Raw genomic sequence first — 26129 nt, 5'->3', positions numbered from 1 at the left:
TCTTCCGGGAGCTCGTTCCACCAGGCTGGGGCCAGGGCCGAAAAAGCCCTGGCCGAGGCCAGGTGAATGGCCCAGGAAGACCACCAGATTCATACTTGCAGAGCGGTATGCCCTGCAGGGGGCATAGGCAGACAAATTAATTAATTTATTATATATTTTTAAAAGTTGTTAAACTTTCCTTGGGTTATGTAACAATATATGGTCATGTTGGCCTGCCCCCTCCTCCCAAAATGGCCAATGATGGCCCTGGGGGGGAAGGGGAGGGCCCCCGGGTGGGTGTGTCCAGAGCTCTGCTTCTCAACCATATTCTGCATGATTGTACCACTTCTCGAAGCCTAAAGAATGCTTCAGTGATTTCTCAACAGTAAGAACCGGAGAAAGGCTGAGATAGATACATATATAAGAATAGCCACACTGGATCAAACTAGAGACTATCAAGATCTAGGGATGAAGTTCAAGCAAATGAGGGCACAAGTGGTGTTTTCTTCAGTCTTGCCTGTCAAGGGAAGAGGAATGCGTTGGGAGAGGAAGATAATGGAGTTGAATCAGTGGCTGCGTAGTTGGTGCCGGCAGAAGAGATTTGTTTTCTGGGACCATGGGATAGGTTTTCTTGAGGAAGGCCTACTAGCACCTGATGGACTGCACTTATCGAAGTTGGGGAAGAATGTGTTTGGCAGGCATCTGGGGAGATTCATCAGGAGAGCTTTAAACTGAAGCCACAAGGGGAAGGAGTATAAGGGAGTATAAGGAAGGAGACCGATCAGGGGCAGCCCAACCAGGAAGGCCAGCTCATAGGGAACCAAAAGTAAAAGGATTCAGATGCCTTTATACTAACGCCCGAAGCATGGGCAATAAAAAGGAAGAGCTGGAACTTCTCATGCTGATGGAAAGGTATGATCTAGTAGGCATCACAGAAACTTGGTGGAATGATTCTCATGACTGGAATGTAATAGTGGATGGATATGAACTGTTCAGAAAAACAGAATAGATCGAAGAGGTGGAGAAGTGGCACTGTATGTGAGGAAAGGGCTTACCTGCCAGGAAATTCTAGTGAAGGAGAGTATATCTACAGTGAAAAGCATCTGGGTGAAAATAAGCGAGGGGAAAACAAACTGTGGTGGTTGGTGTCTGCTATTGACCGCCTGACCAACGAGAGGATGAGGATGCTGCACTTTGTGAGCAGCTTGAGAAAATATCCAAGCGTCAGGACCTTGTCATCATTGGTGACTTCAATTTCCCAGATGTGTGCTGGGAAACAAACTCTGCAAAGCATCCTCAGTCATGCAACTTTCTGACCTGCCTAAAATTTTCATTTATCAAATGGTAGATGAACCCACAAGAGGTTCAGCCATACTGGACTTAATATTGACCAACAAGCAAGAGTTGGTGGATGAGGTGAAGGAGGTGGGGACCCTAGGGGGAAGTGACCATGTCCTCATAGAATTCCTTATGAGATGGGGAGGTAAGCAAGCTTGTAGCCAGATGCGGATGTTGTATTTTCGTAGGGAAAACTTTAATAAACTCAGAGACATGATGAGTGTCATACCATGGATGAGAATGCTGGAAGCGAAGGGAGCATGTGAAGGGTGGGCGCTACTCAAACAAGAGCTATTGCATGCTCAATCAATGACTGTCCCAGAAAGACAAAAACACTGCAGATCTAAAAAGCCTATTTGGATGAACAGAGAACTTCAAGAGGAACTAAGAAAGAAAAGGGAAATGTTCAGGAAATGGAGGGAAGGACAGAGCTCTAAAGAAGAGTACCTACAGGTTACTAGGCACTGTAGATCAATCATCAGAAAGGCCAAAACTGAGAGTGAGCTAAGATTGGCCAGGGAAGCCCACTGTAACAAGAAAAGATTTTTCAGTTATGTGAGGAGCATTCTTACAATTACAAATATGGCCCAAAGTCCAAAGCTTGACTCTGTTGTTGCCCCTTGGCACTGACGTTGTGAGACTTACTGCCTCCAAACAGGGAATTTCCTCTTAGTCATCATGACTAACAAACACTAATAGACCTGTATGAATGTATTTGAATTTCCTTTTATAGAGTGTGTTATCCCCATACATATTCTGTTTCAGATTGGTGGGGCCATGGCACTGATTTAAGCATGGGTCCTGTTTGCTGTCTCTTTTCTGTATCTGTTCTGTTTGACAGAAATGGCTGGGGTGGGAGAACAAGTTTGAACAAGTTTTTCACCAAAAAAAATTTCAATGCCATGCACTGTGTTCTGTAATCAGGGCTGTGTGTGCATTTCAGGAACACACTATGTAGTATTGGGCACAGGATTCAGGCCCCAGGGAATGTGGTTGGGTGGTAGGATTGGGTTTAGTGGTTTGATGTATTTGCTCAGGATAGAGCAGAGCCATCAGCCCAGATATCTAGCCCGTGATTAATTTGCAAACATTATTCCCTGTGAGTGCCGGATAACAAAGCTTTCACTGTATATATACCGCAAAAGTAAAATGGCAGGAGTGGGGCTTTGGCTCATAATACCCATTGTCTTGCCAGAATTTTCCTATTGTTAAAATATAGTTTCGTTCATTTGTCTTTAAAAGGGGATTATGTCAACAAAGGCCTAAAAAATACGTTGCTACTCTCCCTGTTTTGGCAGCTGCCTAACTATCCAGTTCCTTCCCTTCCTATGACTGCACTGTGTATTTCTGTAGACCAGCAAAAGCCTAAATTTCAAATCTTACCAAAAGCTTCAGTGGTTGAAAACCTGCAGATGGAACTGTCCTTCCATATTACTTTTGTTACCATTTTTGACATATATCAAATCATAGCACAACAGCAGAGGACTTCCTTTATATTTTAGTATGGTAGTGTGAACTGCACTGGCAGGTTAGTTAATCTTCTGGCTTCTTGTATCCAAACAATCTTTTTCAGTAGTTTGGAGAAGAAAATGTGTATTTCGCCCACTACCCAGTAAACTCTGATTTTTCTGTTATTTGCTGTTTGATTTCTAAAGATAGCTCATATTCATCTCAAGAATCATATTGGAGCTGTTCAGCTTGGCAAGTGGATAGTCATGGTTCACAGTTTTGTCTGTCATGCTAAGGTCTGTCATATAGCTGCCACCTCTTGATGACAGATTTTCCTTAACATGTAATTTAGATGGTGTTCATAAGGAATCCATGTTCTGCTAGCATAATGGTTTAATGTACACATCTCTTATATTGCCCTGTCCTTTTCTGGTAGATAGCAATATTTATATTTTATATTAACTTTTGTTAACTGCCACTCCTAGGCAGTTCGGTTCGTAGCGGTTTACATATGGTCATAAAACCCAACAAAATATAATACAAATACAATACAAATATAATACAAATACAATTACAGGCAGCAGATCCCATTTACATTCTCCCCTTCTCCATCTGTACTCGACAACTGCCATGAACCCTGACAGCAACAAACCCCTACCACTACCCCAGCTGCTACCCCAAAGGGTGACTCATGCCCAGAAGTTTGGCACATAGGGCTTATACAAGGATCTTCCTGGGCTGGCCTCAACCAAATGGCTGGCAGAAGAGCTCCATTTTGTAAGCTCTGCGGAACTGTGATAGCCCCATCAGGGTCCTCAGCTCTTGCGAGAGCTCATTTCACCAGGTTAGGGCCAGGGCTGAAAAAACCCTGTCCCTGGTCAAGGCTAGGCATGCCTCCAGGGGACTGGGAACAACCAGCAGATTCAAACCTGCAGAGTGAAGGCTCTGCGTGGAGCATAAGAAGACAAGTGATCCCTCAAATAAGCAGGGCCCAGGCTGCAGATGGCCTTGAAGGTAAAAACCAAGAGCTTAAACCTGATCTGGAAGCTGACCGATAGCCAGTGCAGCTGTTTCAGCACAGGCTGGGTATGAGCCCTCCAGGGTGACCTTGTGAGGACCCTAGCAGCCACATTTTGGACCAATTGCGATTTCCAGGTCAGGGATAAGGAAAGGTCCACACAGAGCAAGTTACAGAAATCTAATCTGGAAGTGACGGTTGCATGGATCACAGTGGCCAAGTGATCTGGGAACAGGTAGGATGCTATAAGCCTCACTTGGTACAGATGATAAAACACCACTTAGGCCACTCTTGTGACCTGAACCTCCATAGATAGGGAGGCATCAAATATCGCCCCCAGATTTCTGGCGGTAGATACAGCTGTAAGCTGCACACCATCCAAGGCTGGTAAATGCACTTCCTGATCCTGCCCGCTTCTACCTAGCCACAGGACCTTCTTCTTAGAGGGGTTGAGTTTCAGATGACTGCCTGAGCCATCCAGATATAACTTCCAAACATCTGGCAAATGTTTCTTTGGGGTGGGGGGGGGGAAGAGTCTGCATGGATGCACTATCCATTTTATTAATGGAATATTTCCTCTTCTTTGCTTGATCCAAATTTTGCCAAGGAATCCTCCATCTCATAGACTTTGATGGTGTCCTTGCTCTAGTGGTACCTGGTTGTAATTATCTGCTCAGTCTGTCTTATACTATGCAAAGGTCTCAGGATCTTGGCCTACATGGGCTGCCTTTATACAGAAGAACCCAGCAATGTCAGTAGGTGGATAGCAAGTAGGTGGATTTCGTTTAATGGCTGAGTAAGAATTTGAACCACTCTGCCCATTGCACTCTTACCCATTGCACCACACTTTCTTTTCAGAGTCTGTTGTATGCCTGCTGCCACCCTTGAGTCTCTACCAGTTTTACTATGCATGAAGCCAGCAAGGTATATATTTATCTGCCAGAACAAAGTTTGAGCAGTGGCACAATGCTTAATTCTGGATATAAGCTTTTGTGTGCATGCACATTTCTGTAGGTACATTGAAATAAGACTTCCTCAACAATTACTTATTGGTAGAACGATTTCTGTGTGTGTGTGTGTGGGGGGGTAGTTGCCAAGAAGGGCTAATTGGAGTCAAAATGCGTAAGTAACGAAGCAAGTATAACTAAGATTGGATAATTTGTTAGTCTTTAAGGTGCTGCCAGACTCTTGATTTTTTCTGCTGTTGCAGGCAATAGTGTTTGGGGAAGCAGGACAATAGCTGAAAGTTCCCATATCTTGCATACACAAACAATTATAATGAATAAGCAGAATTGAAAAAGGCCAATAAAATTTTTCAGCATGACAAACATGGAATACCAGTTAGGGAAACCATAAAAACCTGACATAAATGTTGCATTGCAAAGGAATTTTAGAAACAGACTGGAACAGGAGATTGCTAAATTGCAAGTAATTACAACACTCAGGACAATGAAACCCCCAGAGTTTAACAGAGATATCAGGTTCTTATATCACTACACATGCTGAATTACTTAGTTCTCATATCTTGGAAAGCTGGAATGATTTCATATTCCAAGTGATAAGGTGTGATATGCAGAGATGTAGCAGGCATGGAGAAATTACCACATTGGTAATGAGAGAGAAAAAAATCTTGGCCCAGTCCTGGAGGATGCATTGCCTTGAGCTTCATTATCAGTTGCAGTTTAGCAGTCTCTCTAATCACCCTTTGAAATTCCTTTGTAAGAGAACTGCTACACTTAGGTCAGCAACTGGATATCCTGGAATATCCCCCACTGTTTTGTTTGTTTGTTTGTTTATTATTTCTGATGTCAGGCTTATGTCCATTTATTCTTTGTCATAGGGATTGGCCTGTTTGCCCAACGTAAAGGGCAGAAGGTCATTGCTGATGTGTGATGGCATAAATCATACTAGAATATGAACCTGAGATGGTGTAGTTGATATTGCTGGGGCCAGTGATGGTTTTGCTGGGATCTATATGAGAGCAAAGTTGTCATCTTGCCTTGTTGCAGACCTCGGTACCAGAGTCCCATGTTACTTTGATGTAGTTTGTCATTGTGGGTGAGAAGTTGGTTTTTATATGCCGCTTTTCTCTACTAGGAGTCTCAAAGCAACTTACAATACCCTTCCCTTTCCTCTCCCCACAACAGACACCCTGTGAGGTAGGTGAGGCTGAGGGAGCCCTGATATTCCTGCTCGGTCAGAACACCTTTATCAGTGCCGTGGCGAGCCCAAGGTCACTCAGCTGGTTGCATGTGGGGGAGCGTGGAATCAAATCTAGCTCACCAGATTAGCAGTCCGTTCTCCTAACCACTACACCAAGCTGGCTCTCTTAGGTGTCAGCAGGCTGTCTGAAAGCAGGAAAAGCTCCATCTGTAGTGACTATGTTGGGGAATTGTTACTAAGAAAAAGTACCTCACCACAATAGCAAAAAATAACAAAAAATAATTAATTCAGTAATTAGAACAAGTATACAGCTGATTTTACTATTAAGTGTTCCCTAACTGGGTTTCATTATTATTCTTTGTAGCTGTCTACTCCCCAGCAGAAGTTGTGGCAGAACAGGCTGAGCTCTTAGGACCTGTTGGGAGTGTTTGTTGCATTACATATTATATTTAAGTTTGTGTAAAGAAATTGCAAGATTGTTTACTGTGTACTTCTTGTATACCTCCTTGCATACTTGTTCTAATCGCTGAATTAATTGTTTTTTGTTATTCCTGTTGTAGTGAGGTACTTTTTCTTGTTGAATTTACCACAAGGGTCCCTGTTCTCTTTGTTACTCTTAGGGAATTGTTACTAGCATCTTGAACTAATGTCTTCGTTTGCTTTCATGATTATCTCTTATGGCAGTATAAATAACATGAACGTTGTATAGTATCAGTCTACCTCTATATAAGTTTCCTAGAGATGCCTTTTGATTAAACCAGGGTTTCGCGAAACCCTGAGGTTTCTTGAGGCCCCTGGAAGGGTTTCCTGAATGAATCATAGAATCATAGATGGGTTTTTGCTGATGAATCAAAAATGGGTTTTTGCTGTGAATCATCCTATCTAATGCCTACTTCAGATGAGTTCTGATTTCTGGTACAAGTTGAATCTAGGTAATAACTTTCATATGTTTATATTCTGTGTGGGAGCTTTGCTTTGGGTAGGGAAGATGGTTTTTCATATAAATCTCCTTTATACACCTTTTGGTAGTATTGGATGAGATGAAATTGATCTCATCTTCTATTGCATTTTTGCTATGCTTGAAGTAGGACTTAATTTTAAAATCAAATCTACTATATGCTGTCTTTCAGTTGCTTTGTATACATGCTCATTGGCTCTAGAAAATTATATGGGGTAATAAATCCTAATAAAACTTTGTCTCTTAACTTCGGTTGTCTTCAGTTTTTGTAAAGACTCTTGAAAATCTAGCCTGTTCTCTTTGAGGCTGTGTAGTTGTAGCATTATATATGTATTCGGTTTTAAATATGTGTAGTTATTTCTTTAGTTGTACATTTAATATGTACCACCCAAAGTTGCTTACATCATTCTCTGCTGCATTTTATCTTCACAACTTTCCTATGATGCAAATTGGGATTAATTGTGTTAGTAGCCCAAGGTCACCCAAGAAGCTTCTTTGGCACAGTGGGTTTCAAACTTGAGTCTCCTAGATTTTACTTTGGTATTCTAACCACTACAACATGCTGGTTCTGTTTTACACAGGCCATAGTTGTGATTTTAGCATTAAGCAGGAATAAGTAGGAATAGATATTCAATTATAAATTTCAGTTTCAGTAATGGTCTTGGGGAATCTCTTTCCTCCTCTCCCTTTGCCATCTTGTGGATTCTCCCTTTCCTACCCTTTGCCATTTTTAGTTTATGCTTTTTTTCTCAGCAGATGGAGTGACTCTGCTATCACATGAAGTTTCTCCAGTCTGACCTCATTGAAATCTATGGGTTTAGACTAAATGCATGGCATTGTGTTGTGAATTTGTTGTGTTGTATCTTTGTGTTCTGTAGAAACCTGTTTCTCATAGGTGTCTTAAATCTGTTACTCAGTAGTGTCAAACACAAAAATTGTTAGTTTCTCAGTTCAGAGGGAAAGCCATTTTGATGTGTTGCAACAAAACACAACAAAGAAATTTGTGGTACCTTAAAGATTAACATGTAATGCTCGACTGGAGCATACTTTGTCAGAAATATCAGTTAATTAATACTTAGTTTCATCTTCTTGTTTCATTAAAACAAAAAAAAATTATTTCTGCCCCCAGCTGAATACTTATAAGTTTTCAGAGCTGAACATTTTAATGAAAGATACAGGTATCTTCCTTGAGTATTTTCTCTATAGTAACTGCAGATCATCTTCAAGAGAACCAAGTTAAGGTTTTTTGAATAGCAGAAACATATTTAAAACAGTGTAGAAATGTTGGGTTGGCTCTCATTGACTGTATGACGCAGAGGTATTTAAGGGACAATGCCATAATTATGAAAATGTAAAGGTGGCTTACTTCTAGAACCATCATTGCGTCTTCATGATCATCTAGCTCCGTGAGTCCCAACCTTTTTGGGACCAATTTGGTATGGTGACCAATTTGGACATACAAGTCCCAATTTACTTGGTATAGTGAGCCACTTAAAAAGTTCATAAGCAAATACATAACTCTGCAAACTTGAGACCCATTTTCACAGGCTTCCCAACCCACTTTTGGGTTAGGAACCATAGATTGGTTACATACAAAAATTATATGTTCCACAGTCTCACAATTTCCAACTCCGCATATAATAAACATTCCTCCTACGGCAACCTCCTATAATTACCCTCTAATACAATGGGGGATAAGGCATCATGTCCTTTGATCAGTTCATTCAGCTCCTGTTAGGGCCCATGGCTTCTACTGCAGCTATACTTCTCTGCTATATTGCATTTGAGGGAGCTGTAGCTATGGCTTCTTAGGAGGTACGACCAGTCCAGGCACCATCCTCATTTTCATTTTTTAATCCCTAGAGATCCTTTGGTCCTTGCTATTCTGATCCCAAGGGACTAACTTGTTTCAGAGCTTAGCCTTCGAGACTTGGGTTCCCAAAGTTACTATAACAACGGACACCTCCCTTGAGGGTTGGAGAGCTCATTGCCAAGGAGTTCTGTAGTGGACAGGGTTTGAGGTTCCCCTCTGAGTGTGGGTTGCATATAAATGCAGATTTGTCCTAACTACCTTTGCAGTTAACCTCAGGGACAATTGAAGACTGGCAATGTAGCAGCTCTTTACTACCTGAACAAGCAGGGCTGTGCCACGTGCCTATATCTCTGCAAAGAAGCACTGGAAGCCTGGCAAGAGGTCCTCAGAGTGAGAATGTGCCCCAGAGCCATCTATATTATCTTCCAGAAATAAATCAACTAATAGGATTTACAACTTATCCTGGAAGATTTGGCACTCCTTGGATGTCCGCAGAACACTGAAGGCATATATCCTAAGAAAAGATCAAATCAGAAAGTCTGTCCATGTTCATTTCCATTTCTCCTCCAATTATGAGCAATAAAATGTCTTCTTCAATTATCAGTATCTGTCTAAAGTCATGTATAGCAGAGGCCTATAAAGCTTCAAATATATATATATATTAGATTTATATACCACTGCAAGCTGGTTCGCAACAGTTATATAGTAGTTCCACCAGGCATACTATGTACACACTATTCATAGTACCATTACTAAGGCTGCATTTTTATGATCTGCATCTACAGAAGAAATATGCAAAGCAGCCACATGGTCCTCAGTATTCATGTATGACAATAACACAAGGTATTTCATCTGTGTTCTACTGGAGAGTCCTTCTGTTAGAGATCAGCAGAGTGGCTACCTGGGGAACAGAAGATACATTTATCAAGCACTGTGTGCTCTATCTTCAGTCATGAAAAGAGGCTGAGTTCAAGAAGGCGTGCCACAGCCTTTATTCCAATTAGAGATTTGTCCCAATGCAGAGGATCCTTCTCCAGGTTCTCCAGAGCTGGATTCAACAGACAAGATAAGTCAGAATGTGATAATACCAAGCAATCCCGAGCATGAAACAGATCTGTCAGTGGGCGTTTGACTCAGATCAATGGGCAAGGGCTACAAGATAGAATTCCAAAGCCTTCCACCAAATAAATAGATCTCATTCCCTTCTATTAAAAAAAATCCTCAAAGAGAGAAATAGTCTGAATGTAATCAAAAGCAGAGCTTCCTTGCTGATGGCCTTGGCAAGCCTTTGGGCCTGCTAGTAGGGATTCTGGTATTCCAACAAACTTCAAAACTTCCTGAAAGTTAAGAATAGCAAAGAGACAAGATCTTTCCTCGAAGGTACCTCTGGCAATCAGATCCTCAAGAGGTGGACCAGCCCCAGAAATCTTTGCCAGTGGGATTCTACAAGATCATCAGCAAGCCACCCTAAATCAGAGGACAGCACAGGACGGCTGGACTCCACAAGAAAACAATGTGATTGTAAGCTGTGACTTCTTCGGGTAGTAAAAAGTTCCATCTCTTCAAGAAAGCAATGTTATCAATCAGTGTTCTAGAACTCAGCCATCTTTTGTGGCCCTGATTCACTTTCAGGATTAAATCTACCAGACTCGTATCTTAATTAGGATAGACAACACCATCGCAAAGGTGTATCTAAACAAACAAGGAGGAACAAGATCCTCAAGCCTGCACAAGTAGGTAACCAGAATAATAAATTGGGTCTAAAACAATCTTCTGTCACTTAGGTCAGAACATGTTTAAGGGGTTCTCAATCAAGTGGATTATCTCAACTACCAGATCCTACAGGGGCAGAATGGGCCCTAAACAAAAAACCTCTTCAAATAGATTGTTCATTGTTTCAGTCTACCACCAGTAGATCTGTTTTCAGCTTTCAAGAACCAACAGGTTCCAGATTCCATCATCCTCAGCCACAGGGAATCAACACTCTGACATCAAAATGGCCAACAAGATGCATTTCATCCAGTTTCTATGTTCCCCAAGGTACTTAGCAAAAGAGTACAGCAGCAAGCTCTGTCTTGTTGGTGGCACTGTATTGGTCCAGGAGGCCATGGTTTTCAGTGTTTCTCCAGCTAGCAGTAGAGCCATGCGTGATTCTCCCATCCATTGTAGATCTCCTGTGCCAGGGACCCATCACTCAGTCACACCTAGGTTTTCTGAGAGGTCTGGAAGTTGAAAAGGCAGCATTTATAAATCAGGGATACTCTAAAGAGGTTATTAATACCTTTAGGACATCTTGCAAACAGTCCACAATCCTCATTTCCAAAACATTCTGGAAGGCCATGCATTGGGCATTACACAAGAAAGCAGATTACTTCCATCTGAAGATAAAGGACTTTCATAGAGGCCTTCAACAAGCAACACTATAGCTACAAACTGCAGCATTAACCTTGGTACTACCTCACTTAGAGGGATTTGCATCCACAAGTTTTAAGGTTCACGAAGGGTACCATAGCTCAGGCTCCTTCTCAAAAACACAGGTTTCTGGTCTGGAATCTTTAACCCCGTACTGAATACTTTAGCTAAATGTCCATTTGAAGTTGTTGCAGAAATTTCACTCAGATATTTGAGAACACTATTTTTCTAGTGGCAGTGATTTAGATTAGAAGGTTGTCCAAGATGGGAGCGATGTTAATTAAGGCTCAACTGTGTGTTTTCCTTAAAGGCAAGGTGGTGTTCTGTACCGATCCAACCTTCCAGTCTAAGATGAAGTCATCCTTCCACCACTCACAGAAGATATGTTTCCCATCTTTCTGTCCCAAGCCAAGTCATTTAAAAGAAAGGGTTTGGCATACCGTGGATGTTAGAAGACCTTTGAAAGCATTCATAATACACACCAAAGTTATCAGAAAATCTATTCAATATAGTATTTGCACCAAATTTAAGTTGCAAAATGTCAAAAACTGGCATTAGCTGATGTCTTAGAATAGCGATCCCCAACCTGTGGGCCGCCGACCACATGTGGTCCGTCGACTAATTGGAGGTGGGCCCTGAAGGGCGTTTCATCCCCCCGGCCCTTTACAACACACTTCGGGTGTCCTTGTCTCCCATCACTCCCAGATGGGACTATCTCGTTGCAGAGAAACAAGCTCAGGGTTCCCATTGATTTGTCATTGTCATGAGTTAAAATTTCCATGAAAAAAAAATGTTCCTTATGTTCATTGTTGTGGCGTGTCTGTATCTTATTTTGAAGGGATGTTTAAACATTACCATAGCGATCAGAGAGCGTTAGGGCAGTGGTTGAGAGTAGAGGAGTAAACTACCCCCCCCCCCCGGGCCTCAGTAAAATTGTCAAGCATTGAGTGGTCCCTGGTGATAAAAAGGTTGGGGACCACTGTCTTAGAACATGCTTGTTGAGGTATACAAATCCATGAAGAAGGCATTACTGCACATTCTGTCAGGTGTGCCATGAGTAACTTAGCCTTCTCCAAGAATGCCACTGAGGAGGAAGTGTGTAGAGTGGCAACTTGGTCATCAATCTCTCCATCTGTCAGATATGATAAGATTCATACATATAGCTCCTCTGATGCTGCCTTTGGTAGATGAGTATTCAGCATGTATTGGATTAGGAGAACAGCCTCCCACTCAGGATGTTTTGGAAGGTTCCATCATTCAGATGTCCCCCACCTCAGAGGGAGAACAATTGATTACTCACTGAGAAGGGTCCTTCTCATCTTTGGTTAAGGGGAACATATGAACACCGCCTTCTACCATCTCCTGGTCCCTTATTTCCCATAACATCATTACTATGTCAACTGCATGTCTAGATAGTTAAGGCTTATCAAGTTTAGAAACTCCTGAGTAAAAATATTATACTTCCCCTTTTGTTCCTGCATTCTGTGCTCCTTTTTTGATTGTTCTATGTTATCTAAGAATTATTATCCTTAAAGTTAAAGAGTTATATATTTATTTATTTTATTTATTTATTATATTTATATACTACCCTCCCCGGGGGCTCAGGGCAGTTTACATAAGAACAAACAACAATACATAAAACAATCTATAAACATGTGACTAACTTTACAATAATAACTAATGGTTGTAACCATATAACAATGTAACAGTATAAATAATATAGACAATACAACAATGCAACAATACAAACAGGTCCAGAGCATGTTGGTGGAATTCTGAGGGGGGGAGCAGGGGCCTTTCAGTCGCTGTTGATTGCATCTGGTCTCAACCAAATGCCTGGCGGAAGAGCTCCTTTTTGCAGGCCCCGCGGAACTGTTTAAGCTCCGTCAGGGCCCTGATCTCCTCCGGGAGCTCGTTCCACCAGGTGGGGGCCAGAACAGAGAATGCTCTGGCCCTGGTTGAGACCAGGTAGACTTCTTTAGGGCCAGAGATCCTTAGCTGGTTTGTGACAATGGAGCGCAGAGCTCTTTTGGGGGCATAGGCAGGGAGTATAGTATTTGATTCAGCTGTTGGAGATACCAAACTGAAGGTGGGCCGACACCACTGAAGGAAGCAAGAACTGGAAGAATTCTCAGTCCTGCCTCCCTGACTATGCGGTGGGAAAGCCATTCAGATGTCCCCCTTAACCTCAGAGAAAAAGGACCCTTCTCAGTGAGTGGTCGTTCTCTCTGATGTTTGTGACTTGCAAGTAGTATGGTTCCATAAACGATCCCTTCCCACACTTGATATTTTTAAGTCCCACTAATCTCACACTAGGGCTGCAATTTAATTACCTCCTTTACAGTAAACTGGACCACACCCAAACAGGTGTAGCAACTGATTCTAATCTTGCTTCAGGGCCTCTACAGAATACTGAAGCACAAGATTAAGATCTAACCTATTATGCTGGTTATAAATTTCTAAACTTCAATTAAGACCAGCCAGCTTCCTAGCTCCTATAATCTTCTCGGTGAGACTTTCCCAGAGATATATCCATTGATGTTTTAAAGCCTTGGGGATGGGCAAGTCCCAAATGAGAGGAGACAGTCTGTGGCTGAGACATATGTTTGCAGCCTAGGATAAGTGGCTTCCAATCTCTTTCTTTTACATTGCCCTTCTGAACCAAGGTAGGATAAATTGAACTGACAATCGTTTCCACGGTGACCATTAATTATCAGGTTAGGTGATTCCATGCAATGTCTACAAGTGCCTTGTATGATCACAACATTGTTTAATATAATGGGAAACTGTAGCTAATGGTTTGAAAATCTGTTTAGCAGTGTTTGGGACTAAAAACTAGATTAAATGATGTGCAGAAAGCACATGCGATTTTTGGTTTAAATACATTGTGGAAATGTTTTTGAAACAAGTTTTCCTGACATTTGACCTTTCAAAAAAATGCCTGTGAGAAAATTAACAGTTCCATATTTAACTCATTTTGGATTCTATCCAGTAAATAAGAACAGGGATATAAATTTGATTAGGATAAAGGGCTATTGAACATCTGCCTCTTTCCCAGCCAGCTATTTGTTCTTATTTCTAAACGAAAGGCAGTGTGCATAGAATGTGATGTCAGAGTCTATGGTAGGGTGGCCAAACTGTGGCTCTCCAGATGTCCATGGACTACAATTCTCATGCTGGCATTAGCTCATGGGAATTGTAGTCCATGGACATCTGGAGAAACACAGTTTCTCCAGATGTCCCTGGTCTATTGTCATGACTTGTTAGCTCTGTTTTCACTTTTTCCAAACACATAAGGCCTCCGTGTCTGAGGTGTTGGAGAAGGTAAGGAATTGATACCCGTGGTCTGGTTTTTAGCCTAGTTCTCTTACTGTTTTCCCTTGCATACTTGCCAATAAAGAGCCTCTTGTGGCGCAGAGTGGTAAGGCAGCTGTCTGAAAGCTTTGCCCATGAGGCTGGGAGTTCAATCCCAGCAGCCGGCTCAAGGTTGACTCAGCCTTCCATCCTTCCAAGGTTGGTAAAATGAGTACCCAGCTTGCTGGGGGGGTAAACGGTAATGACTGGGGAAGGCACTGGCAAACCACCCCGTATTGAGTCTGCCATGAAAACGCTGGAGGGCATCACCCCAAGGGTCAGACATGACTCGGTGCTTGCACAGGGGATACCTTTACCTTTACCTTACTTGCCAATATTGAGGGTGCCACCTTTAGTGGAATGAAGACTGTATTGGGTCTCTTTATTTGGTACTTTGTCAGGTCTTCTTGAGGCCCAGGAATGATTCACTCCTTCACTGTCCTTGGATAGAGGGATCCCCCCGCCCAAACCTAGCTTTCAGATTTTGTTTTGGCTTTATTTTGCTTAATTTATACCCCACCTTCTCCCTACTGGAAACCTTAGGTGGCTTACACAATTCTCCTCTCCTCAGTTTTATCCTCTCTACAACCCTGTAAGAAAGTCCAGGCTGAGAGTGTGTGACTAGCACAAGGTCACCCAGCAAGACTTCATGGGCCGAATGGGGATTTGAACTTGGTTCTCCCAAATCCTAGTCCAACATTCTAAGCAATCCATCATGCTGGCAGTGGGAAAGTTAAAGAATCAAAACAGTTTTTTTTCCTTCTCCCTTTGCAGTTTTGGAATTATAAACAGAAGAGTTGTTGGATTTCTAGATAAGGAGCCCCTGTCTGTGGTAGCCAGGATCCTGTAGTTATGAATGACAGACATTGATCTATACAGGGAAAAATGGCATATACTTGGGAGTACCATTGGGACAGGGGAACTCTTTCTGGAGTTATTTCTGTCATTTGCGTCCCAGTTCATTTTGTCCAGTAGAATCCACCTGAAAACTTTGAAAACCAAGCCAGCTCCTACTTGCATAAACCTGGCATGAACACAGCTTGGCTACACTAGAGCAGTGATCCCCCTCATTTTTTCCTGCATTCATCTCCAAATTAAGTAGTGCATTTTTGTGCCATTCACATTTACATTTCCTTAATGACATAACTGCTCCCTTTCTGACCCTTGTTTGTCTTCATGCGTGCTTCCTAGTAAGCATAACAATTATTCCTTTGATTGATTTGACCAGATGTACTATATATCCTATTACAGCTTCTGTGCTAGGTTTCAGCTTTTTGGGAGAATACAAATCAAAGCGTATAACTGCCATGACGATACAGTGGTTGTCTAAACACGTAAAAGGATTTGCATGAGAATGGGCTGTCCAAACTGAGTCCGAATTTTCTGGACTACCTCTGGCTCTTATCTATGATGATCTTAAGTTCTTGTTATGAATCTCTTGAAGTGGAGAAAAGGGTACTAGAGCCAGCATGAATTCCAGTTGTATGCAGACTTTTTTTTGTACTGCATTTTTTCTAGAATTTGCTGTTAATCTTCTTGTTACTGAACAATTAATTTCAAAGATGTTCAACAGCAGAGGGAGCCTTTGTATACCTTAAAACTGAAAGCAATAATAAAAATAAGGACCTTTAGCACCCTATTTTTAGTGGACTAATGTCAATTATGAGAATTTCTTCATGTTCAAAATTAGTGGTGTCTAGTTAAGAGATGTAGTGTGATGGAGCGATTCCTGTCAGGCTATGACTTGAAAGAGGCAGTTCTTCAGTCTCCCATGAAACTCGATTCAGTTGCATATCTCAACCTAATCTGCCACACATTATCATTGTGTACGAAAGACCATGAATGCCACCCAGGATGCCTCTCTTCCAAAGCCACCTAATTATAAAAAAAAAAGATTGAACCAGGGCCCCAAAAGAAGATACCTCCATTATTTCCAGTGGAGGGGGGAGGGCGTTTAAAGACATTGCATTCCCTTTAAATTCCTTTTACAACCAACATCCAGCTTGGAGTGAAGTCCAAAGGCATTTAAAGGGCCTACAGTCAATGCCTTGTCCAAGCTGCTACATCGGAGTGAACTCTGAAGGCATTTAAAGGGCTCATAATTCCCTTAAATGCCCTCTCCAAGTTGAGAGTTCATCTGGAAGGCATTTTTGGAGATGGTAAAATACAGCAGCAATCTTGGACAATACAGGATGTGGCAAATCCTTCCCCCCTTGTGGGCAGATTTCAAAATGACCATGAACACATCTTTTTTTACTGTGCTTTAGAAAGGAGGAGAGCTACATTTTCTCACTTGTTCACCTTCCTTCAAATGCTAAATGACCTAGCCAGAAAACAAAGGGATTCTCTCAGCCTCTCCCATTTTAGAAGCAGGTATTGTGGCAGGGAAAGAGCTTTATCCCAGAATGCCTGGACACAAAGCAGCTTCCAGTAGAAGGCATGCTTCTTGTTCTCAGCAGGACCTGGTGTAATCCAGGTGCGCGAGGACACAGAGAGGTAATATTTTTGGCTGATTTGGAGGAGCAGATCACTAAAGGCTTGGGCGAACCAGAGATTCCTGGAAGAGGAGCAGAGCGACCTTAGACGGGAACTGGTTCATCAAGCAGCTATGAATCAGGAAGTGGGATCTTCTGAGATTCTTTGAGCAGGGCAGGCCAGAGACCTGGGAAGTGGATAGGCTTCTTCTGGTTCCTGAGAAGAAAGCAATAGAGTTGGCACTGAACAGTGAATGTGCAGGGCAGCTCGAGATCAGTGAGCCTAATCCGAGGCTAAAGTTGAATTCTTACTGGCCTAGATTAACAGAAAGGTTAATGTGACTTGTCAGAGAGTGGGCAAGGATAGATGCCTGTGCAGCCCCCAATTCTTGAAGGATTTGGGATGAGTATCAGTAGACTACTGGACCTTAGAAGTGAGAAAGAGGCAGTGTTTCCTAAGGCTGAATTGGTGGCACTTGTTGGCCATTCACACAGCTGGGATAAATAACACCCTTGCAGATACTTTAGGCAGAGGCCTCATCCATACTCAAAAATGGGAGATAATCACTTAGCACCTGGGCCCTATTTTCCAGCACTGGGGTTATCCCATTACAGATCTGTTTACATCAAGAACCAATGCCAAATGCAACCTTTTCTGTTCATGGGGAGGAGCAGAAAGAGGATCACTGGGGAATGCATGAAGGTTCCAATGATTTGGGGCCTCCATTATACATTCCCTCCATTAGATCTTTTAAACAGAGCCATCACAAAGATCAAGGTGGAACAAACTAGGTTCATCCTTCTAGCCCCTTGATTGAGGAGTTCTTTGTTCCCAGTTCTTGTAAAGTTGATGAAGAGATGGTTCATCTCTCTGCCTCTGATATTGGATCTCCTACACATATGTTGGCACCTTCACCCCAGCATATACCAGTTGTACATCAGGACCTGACCATTAGACAGTGTTTCAGCATTCCTTATGGCATCTAGAAAACACTCAACAAGGCGTTGAGTGGGAACATTTGTTAGGTGGGCTATAGGTCAAGGTTTGGACTGTGTTGTGTGATATATGGGATATCCTCTGGTATCGCCTATCATTGAAAGTTGATGGTCTAAAGAACTCATCAATTAAAGTTCACTTGCAGACTCAGCAGAGCATATATCTGTTAATGGGCTTGCTGTTCTCTCCTCCAATGAGGCTAAACATTTCAGTCTAACAACCAGTTCCACAGTGCAGTCTGTTTTTAGTTTTATCATCATTCCTGACACATAAAAAGGTCTTGCCAGACCAACCTGCTTTCCTTCTTTGAGTAAACAGGTTTTACCAGACCAACCTGGTTTCCAAATGGGGTGCAGGGCGGGGTGGGTCACCTGGGCGTCTGGGGTGGTACACTTTACAGTATTCCCAGCACCTGCCACTCCCCTATGGGTGTCATAGGACGGGCGCTGCAGGGTGGGCACTGGGTGGGTGCGCTGAGGAGTGCAGCAGCTGCTCAAAGAGGCTAAGGAACAACATTAGTGAAGAAGCTGGGGTGCTGTGATACCATCTGCACTGCATGGGGGCACATTGTCTCCCTGAGTGAATGGTGGGAATCATCCAGCAAAATGTTCTCCTGTTTGCAGAGGACAAGGATCCTTCTTGGTAAGTAATCAAAGTAGGGTTGTGCACTTCGGCCGCCAAAGCAGCCGTTCCAGCCCAAAGCATCCAGCAGCGCAGGCGATGGCTCCAGTGGTGGCACGTGATCTGGCCTCTGCACCTGGCGCCGCCACTCTCCCCCCCCCCCAGGCTACAGCGCTGGCCGCTTCGTCCTCGAATGGCTGTTTTGGAGGCCGAAGCGCACAACCCTAGGCTCTTTGCATGTTTTGGGCATTATGATGAACTAGAGTTGCCAGGAAATGACAGCAGAAATGGGTGCATAAGATGAGAGGATGGAAAATGCCTTCTGGCAGATTGTTCTTGATGGTCAAAACCACAGTTTGGATATTGCGGCTTAGTCTCTCCCCCCCCCCCCAAATGTCCCAGAGCATGCAGCTTTGTTGAGTGTCGTTTCATGTCAAATAGTTTCTTATCCTGCTTATGAACTGCGGCATAAAATTGAAGAATGAATCCTATCCAGTTGTAGAGTTAGAAATGCCAGTGGGCTTGGCAGGTGGTGAATGAAAATGATTTTCCTAAATTAGAGCTGTAGAATGTAACAACATATTAAATTAGCCCATTTGGTACCCTACTATAGTTATACTAGTAGCGTATAGAAATTGATATGTCATGGCAGCTGGGAAAATTTTCAGGAGTCTGGTTGCCTTGATGCCTAGCAGTTCACTGGAGATTCTTTTTAAAAAAAGGAAACAGCTTCGTGGCTTTATAGCTATCATACAAAATTGTGGTGATTATTTAAAGTCCTTGCTAGAACTGTACATTCTAAAATAAACCCCTGAGATAGAAAAAAACATTTTATGGATTTTGTAGTGTTCCAAGTTTGAGATACATTCTCTCAAAAAAAGATGACAAAGGAAAATATGTTTACTTACCAGGTGGTTATCTCCACTCTGAGTTTATGCACTATTTTAAATAGTGTATTTGTATCCCATCTTTCTGTTCAAAATGCCCAAGGCAACTACCAAATACGAAACCTCAAGTTACAATGTGAACTAAAACAGTATGTTAACAAAACAGTACCAGCTTTCACGTTTGTTTCTTCGTTTTACAGGCAGGTAGCTAGCTAGGGAGTAGAGGCGAGAAAGTCAAAAAAGCCTGGATGGCAAGGTCCCCTCAAAACCAGCACGCTCCCTGCTTTTAAAGACATGAGCAGTCACAGGGTGGGCCTGAGCTGGTGGAAAAGCTCAGCCTGGATGTCATGGTCTCCCTAGGCAAAATGTTTTATTTCTTGCTCCAGCTCCTCTGTACATCTAGTTAATTTATTCTATCTTAACAAAGACCCAGAACATGTCATGGGCAGGTAAGGGGTATGCTTAAGACAAGAGAGCTTTAGTTCTGTCTCCTGTTCATATGTCCAGTCTTTACCCCCTCCTAAAGTCCAATCTGCCAGCATACTCTCTACAACCAGTGCTCTGAGAAGCACAGGCCAGTGCTGGGAGGAGCAGCCCTGATTTCATCTTGAGTTGGCCCAGATCTGATATTGTTCCAGCTTGCCAAAGCAGTGACTGTACCTGGTCATGTTGGGGGTGTAGTTAAAGAAAGGTTTGTTTCTTCTGTCCTAACAAAGGAACTTGGTTTGAAGTAGAGGAGTAGAGGAAGCATACTCTGGCTTCTTCCAATGCTTCCCAAATTGCTTATGCAAAACACCGGCATTCCATTGTGTCCACAATCCTGCCTTCTCTTTTGGGGCCTGAGGAAGCAAGTTGCATTCTCTGTTTGGGACCCAACTGGGATGTTGTGGAGGAGGGAGTTGTTCTCTGACCTGGAATGCCTGGGGGGGGGGGGAGAAGCACTGGTATGTATTTCTAACTCTTTGTTCTCCCTGCAGCTGGATTTTGTTTCTCAGTTATGCTAGAGTGAAGCTGTGGTGAACAGGTTTTTGTAAGAATAGATTGTCAGTTATCCTGGGAGGCACCTAAATATGGCTGTTAGGTCAATATTTAGTCAGCCAGTTCATTTGGATGGAACTAATTCATGAGTGAACGATTACATTATTGGCACCTGCATCGAGTGTGGTCAGTTGCATCCAGAGCCTCCCAGACCACAGAGGGTCGCAGCTGATGTAACCGCGACAATTCCTAGATCATCTTTTGCTCCTGTCGTTACAGGCTGATTTACAAAAAAATACCTTGGCAGCCTCTTTTTAGAGTGCCTTCAGTGACATTGCACAGAAGTAGGTCAGTGGTACAGTTTGTGGAATTTGTTGTAAAACATTAACAAGGTGGAAGGTCTCCAGTGCAGCTGTGAGCTCTAAAGTGTCCTGTCATGGCATGGCTCTGGAAACATATGGAACTTCTCAATAACTTGGATCTCTTGCCATGTTTTGGCTTCAACTTGAATTTGCAACGGAGGAGAATGACGGCTTCCAAAAGGTATTCAAGACATGGATCTTTAGAATATCAGTATGAAAAATGGGCAGTATGTTTTTAAAAGAAGGTCACTCTCCAGTGTTGCGACAAATGATAAATGCAGGGGTAGTCAAACTGCGGCCCTCCAGATGTCCATGGACTACAATTCCCAGGAGCCCCTGCCAGCGAACGCTGGCAGGGGCTCCTGGGAATTGTAGTCCATGGACATCTGGAGGGCCGCAGTTTGACTACCCCTGGATAAATGTGTTGGTGAGATGCCAGACTTAAGAAGGTTAAATAAGTTTCATAATCTTGGTCAGGAGTGGAAGAATGTGTCAGTTTTAGGTATTCATTACCTGGGTAAGAGGAAACAATCACCTAATGGTTCCCAAAATGTGTTCTGGAAATTTTCAGTAATTCTTCAATGAGAATGGCTTCTTTAAAACCCACTTTTTCAGCCACTGCAAATCATACTCTAAAATGCAGTGGCAGTTGGGAACGTTTCATGCCGTAGGGCAGGAGTGGCCAAACTGTGGGTTCTCCCCTGAGCTGCCTGCATGAAAGGAAGGCTTAAAATATGATAAAGTACATTTTGAATATTTATGTGGAATGCAAGCTGAAGCCAGCAGGGGTGCCTATGTGTGAACCAGCCAAAGACCCTTTCAGAAATTCTTTGCAAAATGTTAATTCAAATATTTGTGTCTTGGCATCTATATTTAACATAATAATGTAAAATAAGATGCTAGCCTGGTGTGAGAAATTTCAAACACAGCAAAAAACAAGAAAAAGAAAAAAGGCTGAATTTCCTCTTGCATTGTATTTCAGTTACCATCTATAATACCAAAGTATCTAGATGGACTGTTGTGGAGATGGCACTCTATAACTTCATTGCTACTGTTGAAAAGTTGTAGCCCTCTTTATAACCGGCTAAAGTATCTGTAGGCCTTCTTTTGTGTCCCCTCACTTTTAGAGATGCACATAATCTGTGGAATTCTAATTGATTATTTTACCTCCAGTTAGTAATCTACAGTCATCTTTTACATTCCAGTATCCAGGCTACCACACAGGGCAATTACCTGTAAAATTCTCTGTGGTCTGGGTCCAATATGCCCTCAGTGGCACCTTCTCCTATGCAACCACAGCCTAACAAGATCTATAGAAGAAGCTCTGCTGGTTCCATCTGCTAATGAGATAAAATCAGTGAGCTAGAAATACAGAAGGGACTTTTTGTTGTGGAATCAGAGCTGTGGGAGACCTGGTAACCAAAGATGTTTATGAAGTTAATCTTGGTATTGGATAACCTATTCTTAACTATTCTGTTTATACCTGGTATTAGGAAAGAGGCCAAAGTCTATTTAATATTAAGGTAGGATTGCCTATGAATTCAGTGCTGCATACCATTACAGCCCCCAAACTGCTGCAATTTTGGTATTTCATGACTAGTTTGTATTAACCTTCTTTAGTCCAAACAAAGGAAGATTAATAGCATCATAGAGTTGGAAGGCACCATGCAGATCATCTAGTGCAACCCACTGCTCAGTGAAGAAAGGGAGGAGGTGGATCTGTTTATCCATCTCGTCTTCTGGTACGGTAGACCAATTCTTAATTCTTTTAGATTGGTGGAATGTAACAGGCTAGTATAGTAACAAAAAGTAAAGCAGCGAGCTGCAAATAGTATTTCTGGTGCACAAATTGATTCATACTTTTTTTGTAATTCTTAAAGGTATCCCCGGTGCAAGCACCGGGTCATGTCTGACCCTTGGAGTGACGCCCTCTAGCGTTTTCTTGGCAGACTCAATACGGGGTGGTTTGCCAGTGCCTTCCCCAGGCATTACCGTTTACCCCCCAGCAAGCTGGGTACTCATTTTACCGACCTCGGAAGGATGGAAGGCTGAGTCAACCTTGAGCCGGCTGCTGGGATCGAACTCCCAGCCTCATGGGCAAAGCTTTCAGACGGCTGCCTTACCACTCTGCGCCACAAGAGGCTCTGTTGTAATTCTTATAACCCTGCAAATTAGGCCAGTATTGTCTCCTTTTTTCAGTTGGCTAATCAAGCTATTCTATCTGCTGAGTTTGGAGCTGAAGTGAGATTCTAACTAGGTTGTACAGTTAGGAAGGCCAGGAATGGGGGAACTTTTTGGAAAATCTCCATTCTTTTTGGCCTGCTTCAACGGCCACGCCGAAACTGGAGACTCACGGGGGAGGGGGCGGCTGGGGGAGGCTGCACGGGGGATGGGGGGGCTGCCCCGGCTCCTTCTAAGCCCGTCACTCCCCACCCCTCCACCGGCTTGCCTCCCGCACCCAGCCGCCCATTTCTAGATAAAGTTCTTAGCAAGTTGGATGAGTGCTCACAAGAGAACTGGCTATTCTTTTCTTCCCCATTCCTCTCTTCTTTCTTTTTTGGGATAAGTAGTTAGTTTTTAGCACACACATTTATAGCCGTTTGTGCAGTGAACCTTGAGGCATGTTCATAGCAACATTTCACAGGCACAGTTTGATTCTTAAACCATGGCAGCTGACTCAATTGGATGACTGTCAGAATTCCCATAACACTTTTGTTCTTTTTCTCCCCCTGAAACAGCCCACTCTTTGTAACATGGAAAATTGGCCGAGACAAACGATTACGTGGATGTATAGGTACCTTTTCTGCCATGAACCTGCATTCAGGACTCAGGGAGTACACACTTACTAGGTAAGATTTTGGTTCTTGTTACCTAGGTTTCACATTTTTGAATGAGCATTTATCTCCATTATGCTGCTAAACTGGTCAGCCAGAATGTTTTAAACATTTGACAGCCAACAACCTTCTCCAATGGTCCTCCGATGGGGCAGACTCACAGCTGGGACAAACCTCCTGCGATAGGTGGCAGGGTTGAGACCTCTTTGTGATCCCTATTGGGGAGGGGTTCTACCCAGGATTCCTCAGGTTTTTTTGGCCCTACCTTAGAAAAAGCACATGAGCATTGCTCTTGAAGCAAAGTGTCCCAGCACTCTCAGATCTTTATTTGGATTTTACATTTTTCTCCTTAAATTTCCCCCCTTCATATGACCAAAGGTTGGTTGTGAGGTTTCCGCCTCTCCCCCTTTTGATTTTGCTGAATCAGGGGAGATATGGGTGGCCACATGCACCCTTTTTGTTTTGCATTCCTGGCCAGATCTGAGGAGAAGAGCATAGTGGGGGGAAGTGGCAGCTGTGTATGTGACTCATCCAGTCATTGCCAGGGAAACATGAGGTTGTAGCCTGGTGGCACGGAAGGCAGCCATTGAGTGGAGGAAAACATGGAGCAGTGCCATGTCATGCCCAATGAGCCAGGTGGAGCTCATGGTGAGCGGGTGTGAGACTATCAGCCACCAGTTTGGACAGCAAGGAGCACATAGGCTAAAAGGCCTGCTAGCTCCTGTAGCCCTGCGGTGCATGGTGCACAGCTGGCAAAAGGGGACCATGAGGCAGCTTGGCCTCCACATTGCAGGGACCTCCACTCAGGCAACTGGCAGACCCCTTTACTGGGTGCATGCAGTGTTATGAGTGGCCTTGTTGTGGAGCTTGGGGCCCTAGGAGGACACTAGTGAGGACTGCTTCCACCCCTCCTTTCAGAGCTAGTAAGATTGGAGTCAACCCTTCCTTATTTTGTGCCTGGCAAGGGCAAGAGGAGACAAGATGGCAATCAGGATCAGGCTGGCAGAAGACATGCAATCAAAGGGCATAGTGGCCTATTTGGACCTTTCTCTTCAAGCATCCCCTGGTTGATGAGCCTGTGTCTAGCCTGGCTTTCCCTAAGGAGTCACCTCACTTCCCCTAAGGAGTCGGATGGTCTGCCAAGGGATCCCCATGATCGTAAGATACAGCAGGCCCACTGTAGGGATTTTGAGGTGAGTTCTATGGCTGTTAAGGCAGCCTCAGCCTCACCCTGTTTGTGAGGGCAGCTTATGTGTGGGCTTCTCTGATGGCGGCAGCAGAGAGTACGCTCCTCAAGGAGGGCAAAGACGGGCTGAAGAAGATCACCCTGGCCTCAGCATACACTGCGAATGTGGCCCTTGATAGCATTCAGCTTGCCGCAAGTGGTGTGACATCCAACATCACAGCTAGGAGAAACACCTGGTTTAGGACATGGGAGGCAGATCCCCACCCAAGGTGGCTGAAGGCTTATTTGGACATTCCAATTTTACTATCCCACTGCAGGTTCCTGCAATTTGCATATGATGACCAACATTACCAATACAAGCCCTTCCTTTCAGCTTCAAGTCAGCCCCCAGGGTGTTCACCAAGGTCCTGGTCTCTTTGGTGGCACACCTGAGGATGCAGTAAGTGGCAGTTTTTTTCTTAATTAGAAGACCTGTTAATCAGGTCACTGTTTTGTAGAAGACGGACGTCCAGAACACCATCCTATGCCTGGAGGTCTATGGATTCATTGTGAATTAGGAAAAGAGTTGTCTGCTCCTGGAACAAAGAATCCTACACCTGGGAGTAGGATCCACTTAGCAGGGGTAGAAAACACGCTTGTGGACGGATTCAGTCAGGAGACAGTGGACTATGTGGAGTGGATACTAGACATTTTGGAAATTTGCCACAAGTGGGGCACCCCATAGATAGACTTGTTTTCATGATTTTGCAGTCACCAAGTCAAGAGGTTCATCTCTAGAACCCCCTTCCATCTAGCAAAAGGTGTAGATGCCCTAAGCCACTTTTCCACCCAGTTTATCCAAAGGATCCTTCAGAGGGTGATGGCTCTGGGGTGGAAATAGTAGTTATAGCACTCTACTGGCCAAGAAGGCCAGTGTTTCAGGATCTTCTGAGGCTGTCAGTTGGGGAGCTGTGGAGGATTCTAGTCAAGCCAGAGCTGCTAACCCAGGGCCCTCTATTTCCCCCCCCCCCCAAGATAGCCTTGACAAAGGGTGTAGCACTATCACTTTTAAGAGACAAGTGGCTGCTATAATGGCAGTCTGGGGGCTGGTAAAGGGATGTCTCTGTCGTAGCCCCTGCACATTAAGCGTTTCTTTACAGGAACAACTTTGCTCAACCCACCACAATTGCACGGATTTCCCACTTGGATTCTTAATTTAGTACTATCCAGGGCAGCCTTTGAGCCCATGGCGACTTGACCTTCAAAGGAGTTAACGTTTAAAACCATCTTCTTGGTGGCTGTCATGTCAGCGATGAGGGTATCTGAG

At 43.5% G+C, this 26129-nt stretch overlaps 1 protein-coding gene across 4 annotated transcripts in view; it reads left to right on the top strand.

Moving 5' to 3' along the window:
- The window catches only part of AMMECR1 (AMMECR nuclear protein 1), a 126321-nt gene that overhangs the window by 33288 nt on the left and 66904 nt on the right, over positions 1–26129 (top strand). For 3 of the 4 annotated variants that reach the window (XR_013226403.1, XM_077309207.1, XM_077309205.1), the window contains one exon: positions 23542–23652. The exons of the other annotated variant lie outside the window; for it this stretch is intronic. Coding sequence is in view for 2 of the 3 variants with exons in the window: in XM_077309207.1 (XP_077165322.1) it covers positions 23542–23652 (111 nt within the window). In the remaining variant the exon portion in view is untranslated. The remainder of the gene's footprint in view (positions 1–23541; positions 23653–26129) is intronic. 4 annotated transcript variants of the gene reach the window in all.

This window comes from Paroedura picta, chromosome 13 (genome assembly GCF_049243985.1).
Source record: "Paroedura picta isolate Pp20150507F chromosome 13, Ppicta_v3.0, whole genome shotgun sequence".
Taxonomy (NCBI): domain Eukaryota; kingdom Metazoa; phylum Chordata; class Lepidosauria; order Squamata; family Gekkonidae; genus Paroedura; species Paroedura picta.
This window is presented reverse-complemented; position numbering and strand designations above follow the sequence as displayed.